The sequence below is a fragment of the Salvelinus sp. IW2-2015 genome, linkage group LG9 (assembly GCF_002910315.2).
Source record: "Salvelinus sp. IW2-2015 linkage group LG9, ASM291031v2, whole genome shotgun sequence".
Lineage (NCBI taxonomy): Eukaryota > Metazoa > Chordata > Actinopteri > Salmoniformes > Salmonidae > Salvelinus > Salvelinus sp. IW2-2015.
In genome coordinates this window covers 13,361,249-13,377,997 of record NC_036849.1, presented here as the reverse complement: position 1 = coordinate 13,377,997, position 16,749 = coordinate 13,361,249, and the positions used below count along the sequence as shown (strand labels likewise).

The 16,749-nt window shown below is 43.4% G+C and overlaps 1 protein-coding gene across 1 annotated transcript in view; it reads right to left on the bottom strand.

Annotated features, from left to right (window-relative positions):
* LOC111968593 (lipid droplet-associated hydrolase) overlaps nt 1–11,038 on the bottom strand; it is a 67,421-nt gene extending 56,383 nt beyond the window's left edge. The window contains 2 exon segments of the mRNA XM_023994277.3: nt 9,898–10,050; nt 10,643–11,038. Of these exon segments, the coding sequence (XP_023850045.2) occupies nt 9,898–10,042 (145 nt within the window). The 5' untranslated portion in view covers nt 10,043–10,050; nt 10,643–11,038.
* Nucleotides 11,039–16,749: the final 5,711 nt, after the last annotated feature.

The following is a 16,749-nucleotide window of genomic DNA, read 5'->3' as shown; positions in this document are numbered from 1 at the left end:
AAGTAATGAAGGCCCCTGAATCCCACTGTCACACAGCTTGAATCAGTTTGAACTCGAGGCAAGTGTAGAAAAGAAAACAGCTTTATACTGTAGCAGTCTGGGACCACACCTCAGACCGCGCTTTTGCAAGAAGTAGACAGGTACCCGAATCTGAACACATAATTGGGATGTGAACAGATGAACTTTCAACTGATTCTTGGTCTTTATGAACATAAGCTTCAGTATTTGCATGAGTTTTGGGCCCAACATCTGTCTCTATCAGCAAAGCTGAGTTTGGAATGTGAATCGCTGGAGGTTACATCTGTCTGGTGTTCACAGCCAATTGATGGACCAGGGGCGGATTACATGGGTTCTATGTTGCGACGAGTGTACCTCTCACTCAAGAGAGGTCATGAAGGAGATTGCAGAAGTCCCCTTTTGTGAAAAAAATAGGACAAAAACAAATGAATAGAACAAATGACATTAGTACACAATGTTAAGTCTGTGGGCTGAAAGAGACAGAGCACATAGTAAGAAACCTGAACTAACAATGGGTTACAAATGAGTTGATGGAGAGAGATGGCTGAGGTCTCATAGAGTCATGAGTCAGTGGTTGAGAGGGAAAAGCCTGAATACTTAACTCCACAATAAGACTCTTCAGAATAGGTGGTCGTAGTAAACACCTGAGTACTGAATGATCCATGACAGAGGTATTGAAGTAGTGGGAGCAAAGAGGGTTTCCGATTGTTGTACTCAGGTACTGTAGGTAAAGCACAATAGCAGGACGAAATTCAGATGTCATTGTTTTCGATGAGACAGCGATGGGAAATTCCAACGAAGTTACACCATCTACCGCAACAGCAAAGGCCACACCAGATGTCGGCTAGCCATCAAACAAGTCATAACTAATTTAGACTACAATGAGGATTTCACAAGCACACTGTACCCATATGCACCTAAAGAAATTGGGAAATGTAAAACAATTTTTGATTTCAGCAACTGGTACCAAAAATGTAACTGATACAATAAATATTACAGACTGCAGGGAGATAAAAGGATATACAGGGAGATGAAGGATAAGCAGCATGCTAGTCTTCACTGGTTAGGCCATTCTTCATAGCTGTCTGTGACGACGCTGCACATTGCAGGCAAGCGGTCTTGATTTGACAGTCATCATTCACTCTCTCTTTATTAGTCAATCTCCTCTCACACCCTGCTCTCTTGGGGTTCTCACAGATAGCCTTCTTAAAATGTATTTTAAATACATAATTCTAACTCTTGACAACAACAAAAAATGGGAGAGAAAAACTTGAAAGGGTGAGCAGCCAGTTAGTAATGTAATGTCTTACTACATATAAATAATATCTGTTTATTTAACCAGTCAGAGTGAACTACATGCTACTTAAGTCTGCAGGGTCGACCCAGACAAATTATGAGGCTATAATGGTATTTCATTCAGCCTAAGGAAGAAGGTGTTTACTTTATAATGCTTTAAAGAGATCTGTGGGTCAAAGTATCAAATACCAGGGGAGGTCCTGCATCTGTTCAAACTGCAGACAATGGGTAGAGAGAGAGCTGTCAGGCTTGAATCCACACTTTAATATGTTTCCCTTCCCCAACTAGCACTGTGTGACAGTAACACCACTCCCTCTATAGGAGGAACGAAGCAGATAGCCTATAGAGGGAAAGAAAAGTCAGAAGTCTTCTTGATTAGGGAATAAGTTAGTAAGAGATTAAAGTTAGTAAAACAGTTATTTCATTATTATTATTATTATTATTATTATTATATGTTACATTGTTGGAAATATCCATTATTTAATCAAATATTCCTTGGTTCTAAGATATAATAACTCAATAAAAGTACATTCTTATTGTTTTAGTGTGTCTGTCGCTTTAAAGCTTCAATATGTAACTATTTGGGCGACCCGACCAAATTCACATAGACATGAGTTATAGATCTGTCATTCTCATTGAAAGCAAGTCTAAGAAGTGATACATCTGTTCTATGTGCATATTGTTTTGCTTCCCATTCTAAAGTTTCGTTTTTGCGTCTTTTACTTTCAGTCTTGTACACCAGCTACTGATATTTTTGGTTATGGAAAATATATTTCACAGCGGTATAGATGGTACAATCCTCTACACTATACTTGCTTGCTTTGTCACATAAACTGAAATTAGGCGATCAATAAAAATTTTAGCAACCAGGAAATGGCAGAGCAATTTCTGAATAGTGCACCTTTAACGGAATTCCCTGTTAGCCACAGTTCAGGTCCAAAATCACCTTATTAATGGCAACAGCAGTTAACAAGTGCGCAAGTGCTTCTTGAGGTATATAGCAGACACTGGCAATAAGAGAGTGACACATGATGATGCACTATTAATGTAGTGACATAATGTAACTACCTTAATGTGAGACTGACTCATTACACAAAAGTCCATTGGGTATCTATTAGGCCTAATTCTTTAAATACGGATGTCTCATGACCAAATGTATCAGTTTTTGAAGAGGACAACTCCTGAATCCCTCAAGCTTGAGTAATTCAAGGAAAAGTCAAACCAACCCCTCCCAGTCTTTCCCACTTGTTATCTTTCCTCCCTTCGTCCCTCACCAGAAAGGGCGCTTTTCTAGTGCCTATAAATTTGGGCCTGCTGAGCTGAACACTGTGCAGACCTCCCTCCCTAGCGTCTTTGACCTCTCGGCTTGGTGCCAGAAGTACCGCAGCAATGACGTAGTCCCGCACCTGCAGTGCACTTAGAGCTTCCACTGCACTTCCAAAGATTGAGTTATACTTCCAAAAACACATTTGCCTTGTAGGTTTATTCTGCGAAAATCAAGCAGTTTAAGTTATCAATGAGCAGTGGTAAATATTACAGACTGCAGTCACTGCACCTTAAAATTTGTATTTTAACTCACTTTAATCACGGTGGTATTACAGGGGCACAATTCAGACGTTTATCTAATAGTGACATGCCTGGTACTGCTAATAGCATTGTGGCATGTGGATTGAGGGCTAGCACTGGAATGTCAGCCCAAGTTATTGGTTTAGCTTTTTTCATACATTGCTGAAATATTTGGTGGAATGATTTTGGAATGTAACCTGGAGGTAACATTTGATTGCCATTCCCTCCCTTGATCTTGCTGACCTTTTTAACTCTCCTCCATCTGTTGAGAATGGAGGGATGCCTGGAGGGAGGGTGGAGGGATATATCGATGGAGTGTGGCCGATGAGGGTGGCCTATGTATCAAGTAGGCTATCCTATCCATTTACCCTTGAGGCTAAAGAGAGCTACTCTTGGTTACTTTTTCTATACGTTTTATTTAATTTAACTTTATTGATCCTCAGGAGGAAATCAAGACGTCAGAGGCACACACACAACACAATCACACAGAATACAAAAACATTTGCCTACACATTACAAAACATATTAGGTGCTGGTATTAAAAGTTTTCAAACTTTTTACGAACAAATTTTTCATGTAAACATTTTACAAGGAATATACACTACATGACCAAAAGTATGTGGATACCTGCTCGTCAAACCTATAATTCCAAAATCATTGGCATTAATATGGAGCTGGTCCCCCCTTTGCTGCTATAACAGCCTCCACTCATCTGGGAAGTCTTTCAACAAGATCAAAATCAAATGTTTTATTGGACACATAACCATATTTAGCAGATGTTATTGCGGGTGCATGTTGGAATGCTTGTTGGATGTTGGAATATTATGTTGGAACATTGCTGCGGGGACTTGCTTCCATTCAGCCACAAGAGCATTAGTGAGGTCGGGCACTGATGTTGGGCAATAAGGCCTGGCTCGCAGTCGGTGTTTCAATTCATCCCAAAGATGTTTGATGGGGTTGAGGTCAGGGTTCTGTATAGGCCTGTCAAGTTCTTCCACACCGATCTCAACAAACCATTTATGTATGGACCTTGCATTGTGTACGGGGCATTGTCATGCTGAAACAGGAAAGGCTTTCCCCAAACTGTTGCCACAAAGATGGAAGTAAAGAATCATCTAGAATGTCATTGTATGCTGTAGCATAAAGATTTCCCTTCACTGGACCTAAGGGGTCTGAAAAACAGCCCCAGACCATTATTCCTCCTCCACCAAACTTTACAAATCAAATCAAATGTTATTGGTTACATACACATATTTAGCAGATGTTATTGCGGGTGTAGCGAAATGCTTGTGTTCCTAGCTCCAAAAGTGCAGTAATATCTAACAATTCACAACAATCCACAAATCTAAAAGTAAAAGAATGGAATAAAGAAATATATAAATATTAGGACTTGCAAAATCGGAGTGGCATTGACTAAAATACAGTAGAATAGAATACAGTATATACAGTTGAAGTCGGAAGTTTACATACACCTTAGCCAAATACATTCAAACTCAGTTTTTCACAATTCCTGACATTTAATCCTAGTAAAAATTGGTCAGTCTTAGGTCAGTTAGGATCACCACTTTATTTTAAGAATGTGAAATGTCAGAATAATAGTAGAGAGAATGATTTATTTCAGATTTTATTTCTTTCATCACATTCCCAGTGGGTCAGAAGTTTACATACACTCAATTAGTACTTGGTAGCATTGCCATTAAATTGTTTAACCTGGGTCAAACATGTCGGGTAGCCTTCCACAAGCTTCCCACAATAAGTTGGGTGAATTTTGCCCAATTCCTCCTGACAGAGCTGGTGTAACCGAGTCAGGTTTGTAGGCCTCCTTGCTCGCACACGCTTTTTCAGTTCTGCTCACAAATTTTCTATAGGATTGAGGTCAAGGCTTTGTGATGGCCACTCCAATACCTTGACTTTGTGGTCCTTAAGCCATTTTACCACAACTCTGGAAGTATGCTTGGGGTCATTGTCCATTTGGAAGACCCATTTGCGACCAAGCTTTAACTTCCTGACTGATATCATGAGATGTTGCTTCAATATATCCACATCATTTTCCTCCCTCATGATGCCATCTATTTTGTGAAGAGCACCAGTCCCTCCTGCAGCAAAGCACCCTCACAACATGATGCTGCCACCCCCGTGCTTCACGGTTGGGATGGTGTTCTTCGGGCTTGCAAGCCTCCCCCTTATTCCTCCAAACATAACAATGTTCATTATGGCCAAACAGTTCTATTTTTGATTCATCAGACCAGAGGACATTTCTCCAAAAGTACGATCTTTGTCCTTATGTGCAGTTGCAAACCGTAGTCTGGCTTTTTTATGGCTGTTTTGGAGCAGTGGCTTCTACCTTGCTGAGCGGCCTTTCAGGTTATGTCGATATAGGACTCGTTTTACTGTGGATATAGATACTTTTGTAGCTGTTTCCTCCAGCATCTTCACGTCCTTTGCTGTTGTTCTGTGATTGATTTGTACTTGTCGCACCAAAAAAACATTCATCTCTAGGAGACAGAACGTCTCCTTCCTGAGCGGTATGACGGTTGCGTGGTCCCATGGTGTTTATACTTGCATACTATTGTTTGTACAGATAAACGTGGTACCTTCAGGCGTTTGGAAATTGCTCCCAAGGAAGAACCAGACTTGTGGAGATCTACAATTATTTTTCTGAGGTCTTGGCTGATTTCTTTTGATTTTCCCATGATGTCAAGCAAAGAGGCACTGAGTTTGAAGGTAGGCCCTGAAATACATCCACAGGTACACCTCCAATTGACTCAAATTATGTCAATTAGCCTATCAGAAGCTTCTAAAGCCATGACATCATTTTCTGGAATTTTCCAAGCTGTTTAAAGGCAAAGTCAACTTAGTGTATGTAAACTTCTGACCCACTGGAATTGTGATACAGTGAATTATAAGTGAAACAATCTGTCTGCAAACAATTGTTGGAAAAATGACTTGTGTCATGCACAAAGTAGATGTCCTAACCGATTTGCCAAACGATAGTCTGTTAACAAGAAATTTGTGGAGTGGTTGAAAAACAAGTTTTAATGACTCCGACCTAAGTGTATGTAAACTTCTGACTTCAACTGTACATATGAGATGAGTAAAGCAGTATGTCAACATTAGTAAAGTGACTAGTGTTCCATTATTAAAGTGGCCAGTGATTTCATGTCTATGTACATAGGGCAGCAGCCTCTAAGGCTAGTGATGGCTATTTAACAGTCTTATGGCCTTGAGATAGAAGCTGTTTTTCAGTCTCTCAGTCCCAGCTTTGATGCACCTGTGCTGACTTTGCCTTCTGGATCATAGTGAGGTGATGTCCTTGATTATCTTTTTGGCCTTCCTGTGACATCGGGTGCTGTACGCGTCCTGGAGGGCAGACAGTGTGCCCCCGGTGATGCGTTGGGAAGACAGTACCACCCTCTGGAAAGCCCTGCGGTTGTGGGCTGTGTAGTTGCCGTACCAGGCGGTAATATAGCCCGACAGGATGCTCTCAATTCAAATCAAATAATTTTATTCGTCACATTCGTCGAATACCTTACAGTGAACTGCTTACTTACGGGCCCCTAATCAACAATGCAATTACATTTTTGGGGGATAAGAATAAGAAATAAAAGTAACAAGTAATTAAAGAGCAGCACTAAAATAACAATAGCAAGACTATATATACCGGTACAGAGTCAATGTGCGGGGGCACCGGTTAGTTGAGGTAATATGTACATGTAGGTAGAGTTATTCAAGTGACTATGCATAGATGATAACAGCAGAAAGTAGCAGCAGTGTAAAAGAGAGGGGGACAATGCAAATAGTCTGGGTAGCACTTTGATTAGGTGTTCAGAAGTGTTACGGCTTGGGGTTAGAAGCTGTTTAGAAGCCTCTTGGACCAAGACTTGGCGCCCTGGTACCGCTTGCCGTGCGGTAGAAGAGAGAACAGTCTATCAAATCAAAGTTTATTTGTCACGTGCGCTGAACACAACAGGTGTAGACCTTACAGTGAAATGCTTAAATACAGGCTCTAACCAATAGTGCAAAAAAGGTATTAGGTGAACAATAGGTAAATAAAGAAATAAGTTACAAATAACACATAAGAGAGAACAGTCTATGACTAGGGTGGCTGGAGTCTTTGAAAATGTTTAGGGCCTTCCTCTGACACCACCTGGTATAGAGGTCCTTGATGGCAGAAAGCTTGGCCCCAGTGATGTACTGGGCAGTTCGCACTACCCTCTGTAGTGCCTTGCGGTCGGAGGCCGAGCAGTTGCCATACCAGGCAGTGATGCAACCAGTCAGGATGCTCTCGATGGTGCAACTGTGGAACCTTTTGAGGATCTGAGGACCCATGCCAAATCTTTTCAGTATCCTGTGGGGGAACGGTTTTTGTCGTGCCGTCTTCACGACTGTCTTGGTGTGCTTGGACCATGTTAGTTTGTTGGTGATGTGGACACCAAGGAACTTGAAGCTCTCAAACTGCTCCATTGCAGCTCGGTCGATGAGAATGGGGGCGTGCTTGGTCCTCCTTTTCCTGTAGTCCACAATCATCTCCTTTGTCTTGATCACGTTGAGGGAGAGGTTGTTGTCCTGGCACCACGCGGCCAGGTCTCTGACCTCCTCCCTATAGGATGTCTCATCATTGTCGGTGATCAGGCCTACCACTGTTGTGTCATCTGCAAACTTAATGATGGTGTTGGAGTCGTGCCTGGCCGTGCAGTCATGAGTGAACAGGGAGTACAGGAGGGGACTGAGTACACACCCCTGAGGGGCACCAGTGCTGAGGATCAGCGTGACGGATGTGGTGTGACCTACACTTACCACCTGGGGGCGGCCCGTCTGAAAGTCCAGGATCCAGTTGCAGAGGGAGGTGTTTAGTCCCAGAGTCCTTAGCTTATTGATGAGCTGTGAGGGCACTATGGTGTTGAACACTGAGCTGTAGTCAATGAATAGCATTCTCACATAGGTGTTCCTTTTATCCAGGTGGGAAAGGGCAGTGTGGAGTGCAATAGAGATTGCATCATCTGTGGATCTGTTGGGGCGGTATAAAAATTGGAGTGAGAGAGAGCCATGATTCTGTGAAACAGAGTATGTTACAGTCCCTGATGTCGCTCTGGAAGGGGATCCTCGCCCTGAGCTCGTGTACTTTATTGTCCAGAAACGGAACATTAGCGAGCAATATACTCGGAAGCGGTGGATGGTGTGCCCGCCTCCTGAGTCGGACTAGAAGTCCACTCCGAATACCTCTTCTCCGCCGGCGGCATCTTGGAGCAGCCTCTGTGATAAGTTCAATTGTCCTGTGGGTTACAAACAAAGGATACAATTCGGGAAAGTCGTAATGCTGGTGAGTTACCGCCGCTCTGATATCCAAAAGTTATTTCCGGCTGTATGTAATAACACAAAAACGTTCTGGGCTAATAATGTAATAAATAACACACACAAAAAACAAAATACTGCAAAGTTGCTTAAGAGCTAGAAGCAGACTAGCCATGTCTGTTGTCACCATATTTTATCGTTGGCACAGTTGGCACTGCATTGGGGCAGATAGCCTTCTCCTGGCATCCTCCAACCCCAGATTTGTCTGTCGGACTGCCAGATGGTAAAGCCTGATTCATCACTCCAGAGAACATGTTTCCAGAGAATGCGTCTCCACTGCTCCAGAGTCCAATGGCGGAGAGCTTTACACCACTCCAGCCGACGCATGGCATTGTGCATGGTGATCTTAGGCTTGTGTGTGGCAGTTCGGCTATGGAAACCAATTTCATGAAGCTCCCGACGAACAGTTCTTGTGTTGACATTTCTTCCAGAGGCAGTTTGGAAATCGATAGTGAGTGTTGCAACCGAGGACAGAAGATTTTTAAGTGCTGCACGCTTCAGCACTCAGCAGTACCGTTCTGTGAGCTTCTGTGGCCTACCACTTCACGGCTGAGCCGTTGTTGCTCCTAGACGTTTCCACTTCACAATAACAGCACTTACAGTTGACCGGGGCAGCTCTAGCACTTGTTTAGCACTTGTTGGAAAGGTGGCATCCTATGACGGTGCCACATTGAAAGTCAATGAGCTCTTCAGTAAGGCCATTCTACTGCCAATGTTTGTCTATGGAGATTGCATGGCGGTGTGCTCGATTTTATACACCTGTCAGTAATGGGTGTGGCTGAAATAGCCAAATCCCCTAATTTGAAGGGTGTCCACATACACTATATATACACAAAAGTATCTACTGAATGTCTATAATTCTAGTCGGCTACATGCATTGACGTTTTAGAATGATTGGCTGTCGCACCTGTGTTCTATCGAAACAGTCAAAAAAACATAAGTTTCATTGGAGGAGGTCATGGTTTCCATTCGTCAATCAAAACACACACACCTACAGAGAACACAGAGGCACCTGTGAGTGCTTTAGGGTATGAAACACCGGTTGGACACAAAGATCAGGGCTCTGATCACAGGGAAAAGGGCAGCTGGTCTACAATAACAGGGCCTTCGCAGTGTCTCTGTCAGCCATAAAGGGTCCATTGAGCCCCAAGTTCAGTGATATTCAGAGGGCAATGAACGAGCTCCAGTCACTGCGACCTTTCAAAGGTCACTGGCATGACTGAATCTCCCCCTGACTCTATGGCTCATCTTTCTCAAAGTTTCCAAATTTAAACACAAATAAGTGGGTGACATAGGCAGAGTTGTATTGAGGCATACGAGACCCAAATGATGTTTGTGTACTATTTGGTCCAGAGAACATAGTCTCAGACTCTCAGGATAGTGAGTAAGGCTTAACACATTTAATATCAACATCACATGACATGATGAGACACCAAGGGTAAATTACAGCAAACTGCTTAGTCAGGAATATAATTTAATTTGTAGTATTAACAATACCACTTTTATATCTCCAGTTGAAAGGGATAGCCCACTCAAAATACCTTGGGTGTAGTCGATTTACCAATACAGATTTAGGATGAAAACTACAGGCATCTCACAATAATCTAACCAGGGATAACATAATGCATTTCCCTTGAATTAAGAAAATGCTTTAATGACACTCACCTGGTATGATGAGAAAAAGCACTTTAGGTTGATTGCCAGAGTGTAGGTTACGGGTGCCGAATTTGAGGACTTCTGTGACAGCACCACAGCAGTATAGGTGCTCTGTGCAGGCCTCATCCTTATCCTCCATCACTGAGGATCCCATCTCAAAGGCTTAGCAAGAGAGAGAGAGGCATAAACAGGGTTATGTATTGTTATTTCATACTGTACATCTGGAAATGTTACATTATGTTTGTTACGCAACAAAAAATGTTTTTTATTCATAGGATGAATATTGGCTACTAGCTTTCATTATTATGGAGATAATCAGACATTCACCCTATGAAATACATCCTATCCTTAGTAATAGCTTTACAGAAGTAGCCTAATATTTTCTATGCATCTCAACTGCACAGCTACTGTAGCTAGTAGAGGCTGTCCTTTCGAGAATGATCCAATTTCACTGAGATTAATAGAACACACTACACTCAACCTTTCACCTATTTGTTATCAGCTAAACGTGTTATGAACTTTGACACCCAGTCAGTGTAATACATTAGCTATATGATACTATAAGCATTAGTTGAGCATTTAAGGAATCGTTTTTAGGTTGTTTGAAATGACATGTCTTGCATTTGAAGTCTAGCTAGCTAATTTGTTAGCTCATTACATATGAACATTTGTCTGTGAGCTGGCTAGCTAGCATTATGTTGCTAATGTTGGCAATAGGTCAGCTAGCTAGATTTTCACAGCGATAATTACATACCAAATTACTTCTCGAAATTAAATGTTTTGCCGCAGCTACTGTATTCCAAATGCTTTGCTACACAGAAGATGGTGATGCCTTAGTAGTGTGTGCCAGTGAGACTGAAGAAGCACGAGCGATAGCGCGCACCCGGCTTCGTGCTGGTCCAGTCTGACAGTCTTCGGTGTCGTTCCAGATTAGCTAGCTACATTTTAACCCTGTTCAGCAAATTATCACACCGTGAAGACACGACCGCATTTGTGGGGACCTGAGACCATTCAGCTGTGTATCAGATCTTTTAAAACATGGGAGCAGCGTTTAATATGGCTGAAATCCCATCAATACTTAACGATTTGATATTCTGCGCAACACAACTACAAAATAAGTGGTCTGAAACGTCGCCGTTTGCTTCGTCTTCTTCTTTCTCATTGAGGTTCAATACCAGTGTGCAAAACCTTGTTTAGGTGCATTACCGCCACCTTCTGAGCTGGAGTGAAAACATTGTTCTTCAAACAAACAAAGCTATTTTATTTCTGTCACATGCGCCGAATACAACAGACCTTACAGTGAAATGCTTACTTACAAGCCCTTAACCAACAATGCTTTAAGAAGTTTTTAACAAAAATAAGTGTTAAGTAAAAAATAGAAAATAAAAAATCAAAGTAACAAATACTTTAAAACAGCAGCAGTAAAATAACAATAGTGAGGCTATATACAGGGGGTACCGGTACAGAGTCAATGTACGGGGGCACCGGTTAGTAGCAGCAGCGTAAAAGAGGGGTCTGGGTAGCACTTTGATTAGCTGTTCAGGAGTCTTATGGCTTGGGGGTAGAAGCTGTTAAGAAGCCTTTTGGACCTAGACTTGGCGCTCCGGTACCGCTTGATCACGTTGAGGAGATGTTGTTATCCTGGTACCACACGGCCAGGTCTCTGACCTCCTCCCTATAGGCTGTCTCATCATGGTCGGTGATCAGGCCTACCACTGTTGGTCATCAGAAAACTTGATGATGGTGTTGGAGTCGTCCTGGCCATGCAGTCATGAGTGAACAGGGAGTACAGGAGGGGACAGAGAATATTTAATGTTGGTTGTTGATGAGAATGCAGATGCCTCTCTGTGTGTGTGTGTGTGTGTGTGTGTGTGTGTGTGTGTGTGTGTGTGTGTGTGTGTGTGTGTGTGTGTGTGTGTGTGTGTGTGTGTGTGTGTGTGTGTGTGTGTGTGTGTGTGTGTGTGTGTGTTGGTGTTGTGTGGTGTGTGGTTGGGGTGTGTGTGGGTGTGTGTGTGTGTGTGTGTGTGTGTGTGTGTGTGTGTGTGTGTGTGTGTGCTTTGATTTCAGGAAACAAGTTAACACGCAGGACTGAGAGAGCCTCTCTCTGGGGAGAGGAGATAAAACTCTCCTCAACTCATTGGATCTGGCCTAAACCTAAATCACTTAGCCACATTTCCGAGCTTTCACTATGTAGTGGCTGATATATGCCTGACCAGGTCCATAAAACAGCAGCTGGGCAATGATTGAGAAACATGTAAGAACCATAGCACACTTACAACCACTGAACATCACATCCATTGTCCAGCGAAATTCATGATCACAGTACTTACTGTTACACCTGCACCTTGTCAGATGGGACAGTACATTCAAAAGATGTTCTGTTTGGCTGTTGCATTTACATAACAACTTTCCGCCTCCCACCCCATCAATTTCTCTCTCTCTCTCTCTCTCTCTCTCTCTCTCTCTCTCTCTCTCTCTCTCTCTCTATATATATATTGACATTTTCCATATTCACGCTGGCGGGCTGCTGTCAGACATTTCCTGCCGAGTGTTACGCTGCACCAGCTGTGATCCCTAATGTAGCAAAGGTGATGCCCCCTGTTGACTGTGAGTAGAGAGCCAGTGATGTGCAGCCTACAGAGACACCTGCAAGTCATTTGGGTCCAGCTGTGAAGAGTTCATTCAGAGAGTAGCTAGGCCCTGTGCGTAATAGATTTGGATGTGCTCCCAAACCTGCAGGGAGGGAGAGCGGAGGCTCTCATGCAGCCTGTGGGAGGCAACAGTGGTGGTGAAGTTGCTGCTGTTTCCAATGGAATGTGGTGTGATGTGGTGTGGTGTGATGGGGTGGCTGAAAAGTTCCCAGACCTGAACTCCTTATTATTTAGAAGCCACAAGCTGGGAGCCGTTAATGTTTGAGGGCTGACGGAGAAGACAATATCAGCACATTGTGTGTAGAAATGAAATCACTCCTCCTCCTAGGTGGTGGGATGTCCCTCTCCTGCTGTCAAAGGTGCCTCTCTTCCATTTGCAGATTTGTTCTTTAGTTGTTTTTGGGGGGCATCCTTCTTAGTAAGGGAGGCGGAACGTTACTTTACAGTAATGATACAAACAATAATGTAATTTGAAAAGCTTGCACAAAATTATCAGGAGTATCATGCCATAATATTTCAGTGGCAGAAGATAGTGTTTATTTGCCTTTATATCAAGTTGGTGTTAAGTCAGCTCAGATTGACTTAAGGAAAACCTTTTCATTTCAAGAGCGATGGGTGTCAGCAGGTGCGAGAAGAGAGCCACTGGCTGGCTTTGGTGTCGTTCTTAAGTACCAGTGTGTCTTCCCTAAAGGAATGGAAACTGACCTTATGACTAATATGATCCTGGTGCAAGGTGCTGATGACACCCAAATGCCAAGGTCTCTCAGGAGCACGGCTGCATCTGATCTTAAAGGTCAAATTAGGACTGAGACGAAACATTACAAGAATTTACAGTCATTTATATGATTTTTATCAAATCAAATCAATTAAAAACAAATGTTATTTGTCACATGCGCCGAATACAACAGGTGTTGTACTGTGACATGCTTACTTACAAGCCCTTAACCAACAATGCAGTTCCAGAAATAGAGTTAAGAAAATATTTTGTAAAAAAACTAAAGTAAAAAAATCTAATCAAATCAAAAAGTAACACAAGAAAAGAACGTAACAATAACGAGGTTATATACAATGGGTACCGGTATCGAGTCAATGTGCGGGTTAGTTGAGGTAATTTGTAAAGTGACTATGCATATATAATAAACAGTGAGTAGCAGCAGTGTAAAAACAGAGGGTGGGGGGTCAATGTAAATAGTCCGGGTGGACATTTGATTAAATTGTTCAGCAGTCTTATGGCTTGTAGCATCAGCGTAAAAGAGGGGTCTGGGTAGCACTTTGATTAGCTGTTCAGGAGTCTTATGGCTTGGGGGTTGAAGCTGTTAAGAAGACTTCTGGATCTGGACTTGGCGCTCCGGTACCGCTTTCCGTGCGATAGCAAAGAGAATAGTCTATGACTTGGGTGACTGGAGTCTTTTGACAATTTTTGGGGCCTTCCTCTGACACTGCCTAGTATATAGGTCCTGGACGTCAGGACGCTTGGCTGTATGCACTACCCTGTGTAGTGCCCTATGGTCAGATGCCGAGCAGTTGCCACACCAGGTGGTGATGCAACCGGTCAGGATGCTCTCGATGGTGCAGCTGTAGAACTTTTTGAGGATCTGGCGACCCATACCAAATCATTTCAGTCTCCTGAGGGGGAATAGGTGTTGTCGTGCCCTCTTCACAACTGTGTTGGTGTGTTTGGACCATGATAGTTCGTTGGTGATGTGGACACCAAGGAACTTGAAACTCTTGACCCGCTCCACTTCAGCCCTGTTGATATTAATGGGGGCCTGTTCGGCCCTCCTTTTCCTATAGTCCACAATCAGCTCCTTTATCTTGCTCACATTGAGGGAGAGGTTGTTATCCTGGCACCACACTGTCAGATCTCTGACCTCCTCCCTATAGGATGTCTCATCGTTGTCGGTGATCAGGCCTACCACTGTTGTGTCATCAGCAAACTTAATGATGGTGCTGGTGTCGTGCTTGGCCACACAGTTGTGGGTGGACAGGGAGTACAGGAGGGCACTAAGCACACACCCCTGAGGGGCCCCAGTATTGAGGATCAGTGTGGCAGATGTGTTGTTGCCTACCCTTACCACCCGGGGGAGGCCCGTCAGGAATTCCAGGATCCAGTTGCAGAGGGAGGTGTTTAGTCCCAGGGTCCTTAGCTTTGTGATGAACTTTGTAGGCACTATGGTGTTGAACGCTGAGCTGTAGTCAATGAACAGCATTCTCACATAGGTGTTCCTTTGGTCCAGGTGGGAAAGGGCAGTGTGGAGTTTGATTAAGATTGCGTCATCTGTGGATCTGTTGGGGTGGTATGCAAATTGGAGTGGGTCTAGGGTTTCCTGCATGATGGTGTTGATGTGAGCCATGACCAGCCTTTCAAAGCACTTCATGGCTACCGACGTGAGTGCTACGTGGCGGTAATTATTTTGGCAGGTTACCCTCGCATTCTTGGGCACAGGGACTATGGTGGTCTGTTTGAAAGATGTTGGTATTACAGACTCGGTCAGGTAGAGGTTGAAAATATCAGCGAAGACACTTGCCAGTTGGTTTGCGCATGCTTTGAGTACACATCTGGTAATCCGTCTTGCCCCGCGGCTTTGTGAATGTTGACCTGATTAAAGGTCTTGCTCACATTGGCAACGGAAAGCATGATCACACAGTTGTCTGGGAACAGCTGGTGCTCTCATTCATGCTTCAGTGTTGCTTTCCTCGAAGCCAGAATAAAATGCATTTAGCTCGTCTGTAAGACTTGCGTCACTGGGCAGCTCGCGGCTTGGTTTCCCTTTGTAGCCCGTAATACTTTTCAAGCCCTGCCACATCCGATGAGCGTCAGAGCCGGTGTAGTAGGATTCAATCTTAGTCCTGTATTGACGCTTTGCCTGTTTGATGGTTCGTCTGAGGACATAGCGTGATTTCTTATAAGCATCCAGATTAGAGTCCCACTCCTTAAAAGCGGCACCTCTAGCCTTTAGCTCGGTGCGGATGTTGCCTGTATTTCATGGCTTTTGGTTGGGAAATGTACGTATGGTCACTGTGGGTACGACGTCGTCAATGCACTTATTGATGAAGCCGGTGACTGAGGTGGAATACTCCACAATGCCATTGGATAAATCCCGGAACATATTCCAGTCTGTGCTAGCAAAACAGTCCTGTAGTGTAGCATCCACATCATCTAACCACTTCCGTATTGAGTGAGTCACTGGTACTTCCTGCTTTAGTTTTTGCTTGTAAGCAGGAATCAGGAGGATAGAATTATGGTCAGATTTGCCAAATGGAGGGTAAGGGAGAGCTTTGTATGTGTCTCTGTGTGTGCAGTAAAGATGGTCTTGAGTTTTTTCCCCTCTGGTTGTACTTGTGACATGCTGGTAGAAATGAGGTAAAACAGATTTGCCTGCATTAAAGTCCCAGGCCACTAGGAGTGACACTTCTGTTTGAGCATTTTCTTGTTTGCTAATGGCCTTATACAGCTCATTGAGTGTGGTCTTAGTGCCAGCATCGGTTTGTGGTGTTAAATAGACGACTATGAATGATATATATGACAACTGTCTTGGTAGATAGTGTGGTCTACAGCTTATCATGAGGTATTCTACCTCAGGCGAGCAATATCTTGAGACTTCTTTAATATTAGTCATCACGCACCAGCAGTTACCCACACCCCCGCCCCTCGTCTTACCAGACGTAGCTGCTCTGTCCTGCCGATGCACAGAGAAGCCAGCCAGCTCTATATTGTCCGTGTCGTCGTTCAGCCACGCCTCGGTGAAATATAAGCTATTACAGTTTTTAATGTCCCATTGGTAGGATAGTTTTAATCGTAGATCATCCCGTTTGTTTTCCGATGATTGCACGTTGGCCAATAATACGGAGGGTAGTGGTGGTTTACCTACTTGTCTGCAAATTCTTACAAGGCACCCCGCCCTCCTCCCCCTTTTCCTCAGTCTTTTCTTCACGCTGATGACAGGGATTTGGGCCTTGTCTTGACAAAGCAGTATATCCTTTGCATCGTACTCATTAAAGACACACAGCTGACAATGTGCATGAGGAATATTATGGGAATGGGGTGGGGGTGTCACAGCGGATGTTTCATTGCCTTTTACGCACCCCGTAAATCACAGACATTTTGTTTTCTTTTGCAGCCTTGTTACTCCTTCACAGAAATTAGATTACTCAAAGCTGGCAGTAATCCAATTCAGGGATATTTAACAATAGGACATCTTATTAATGA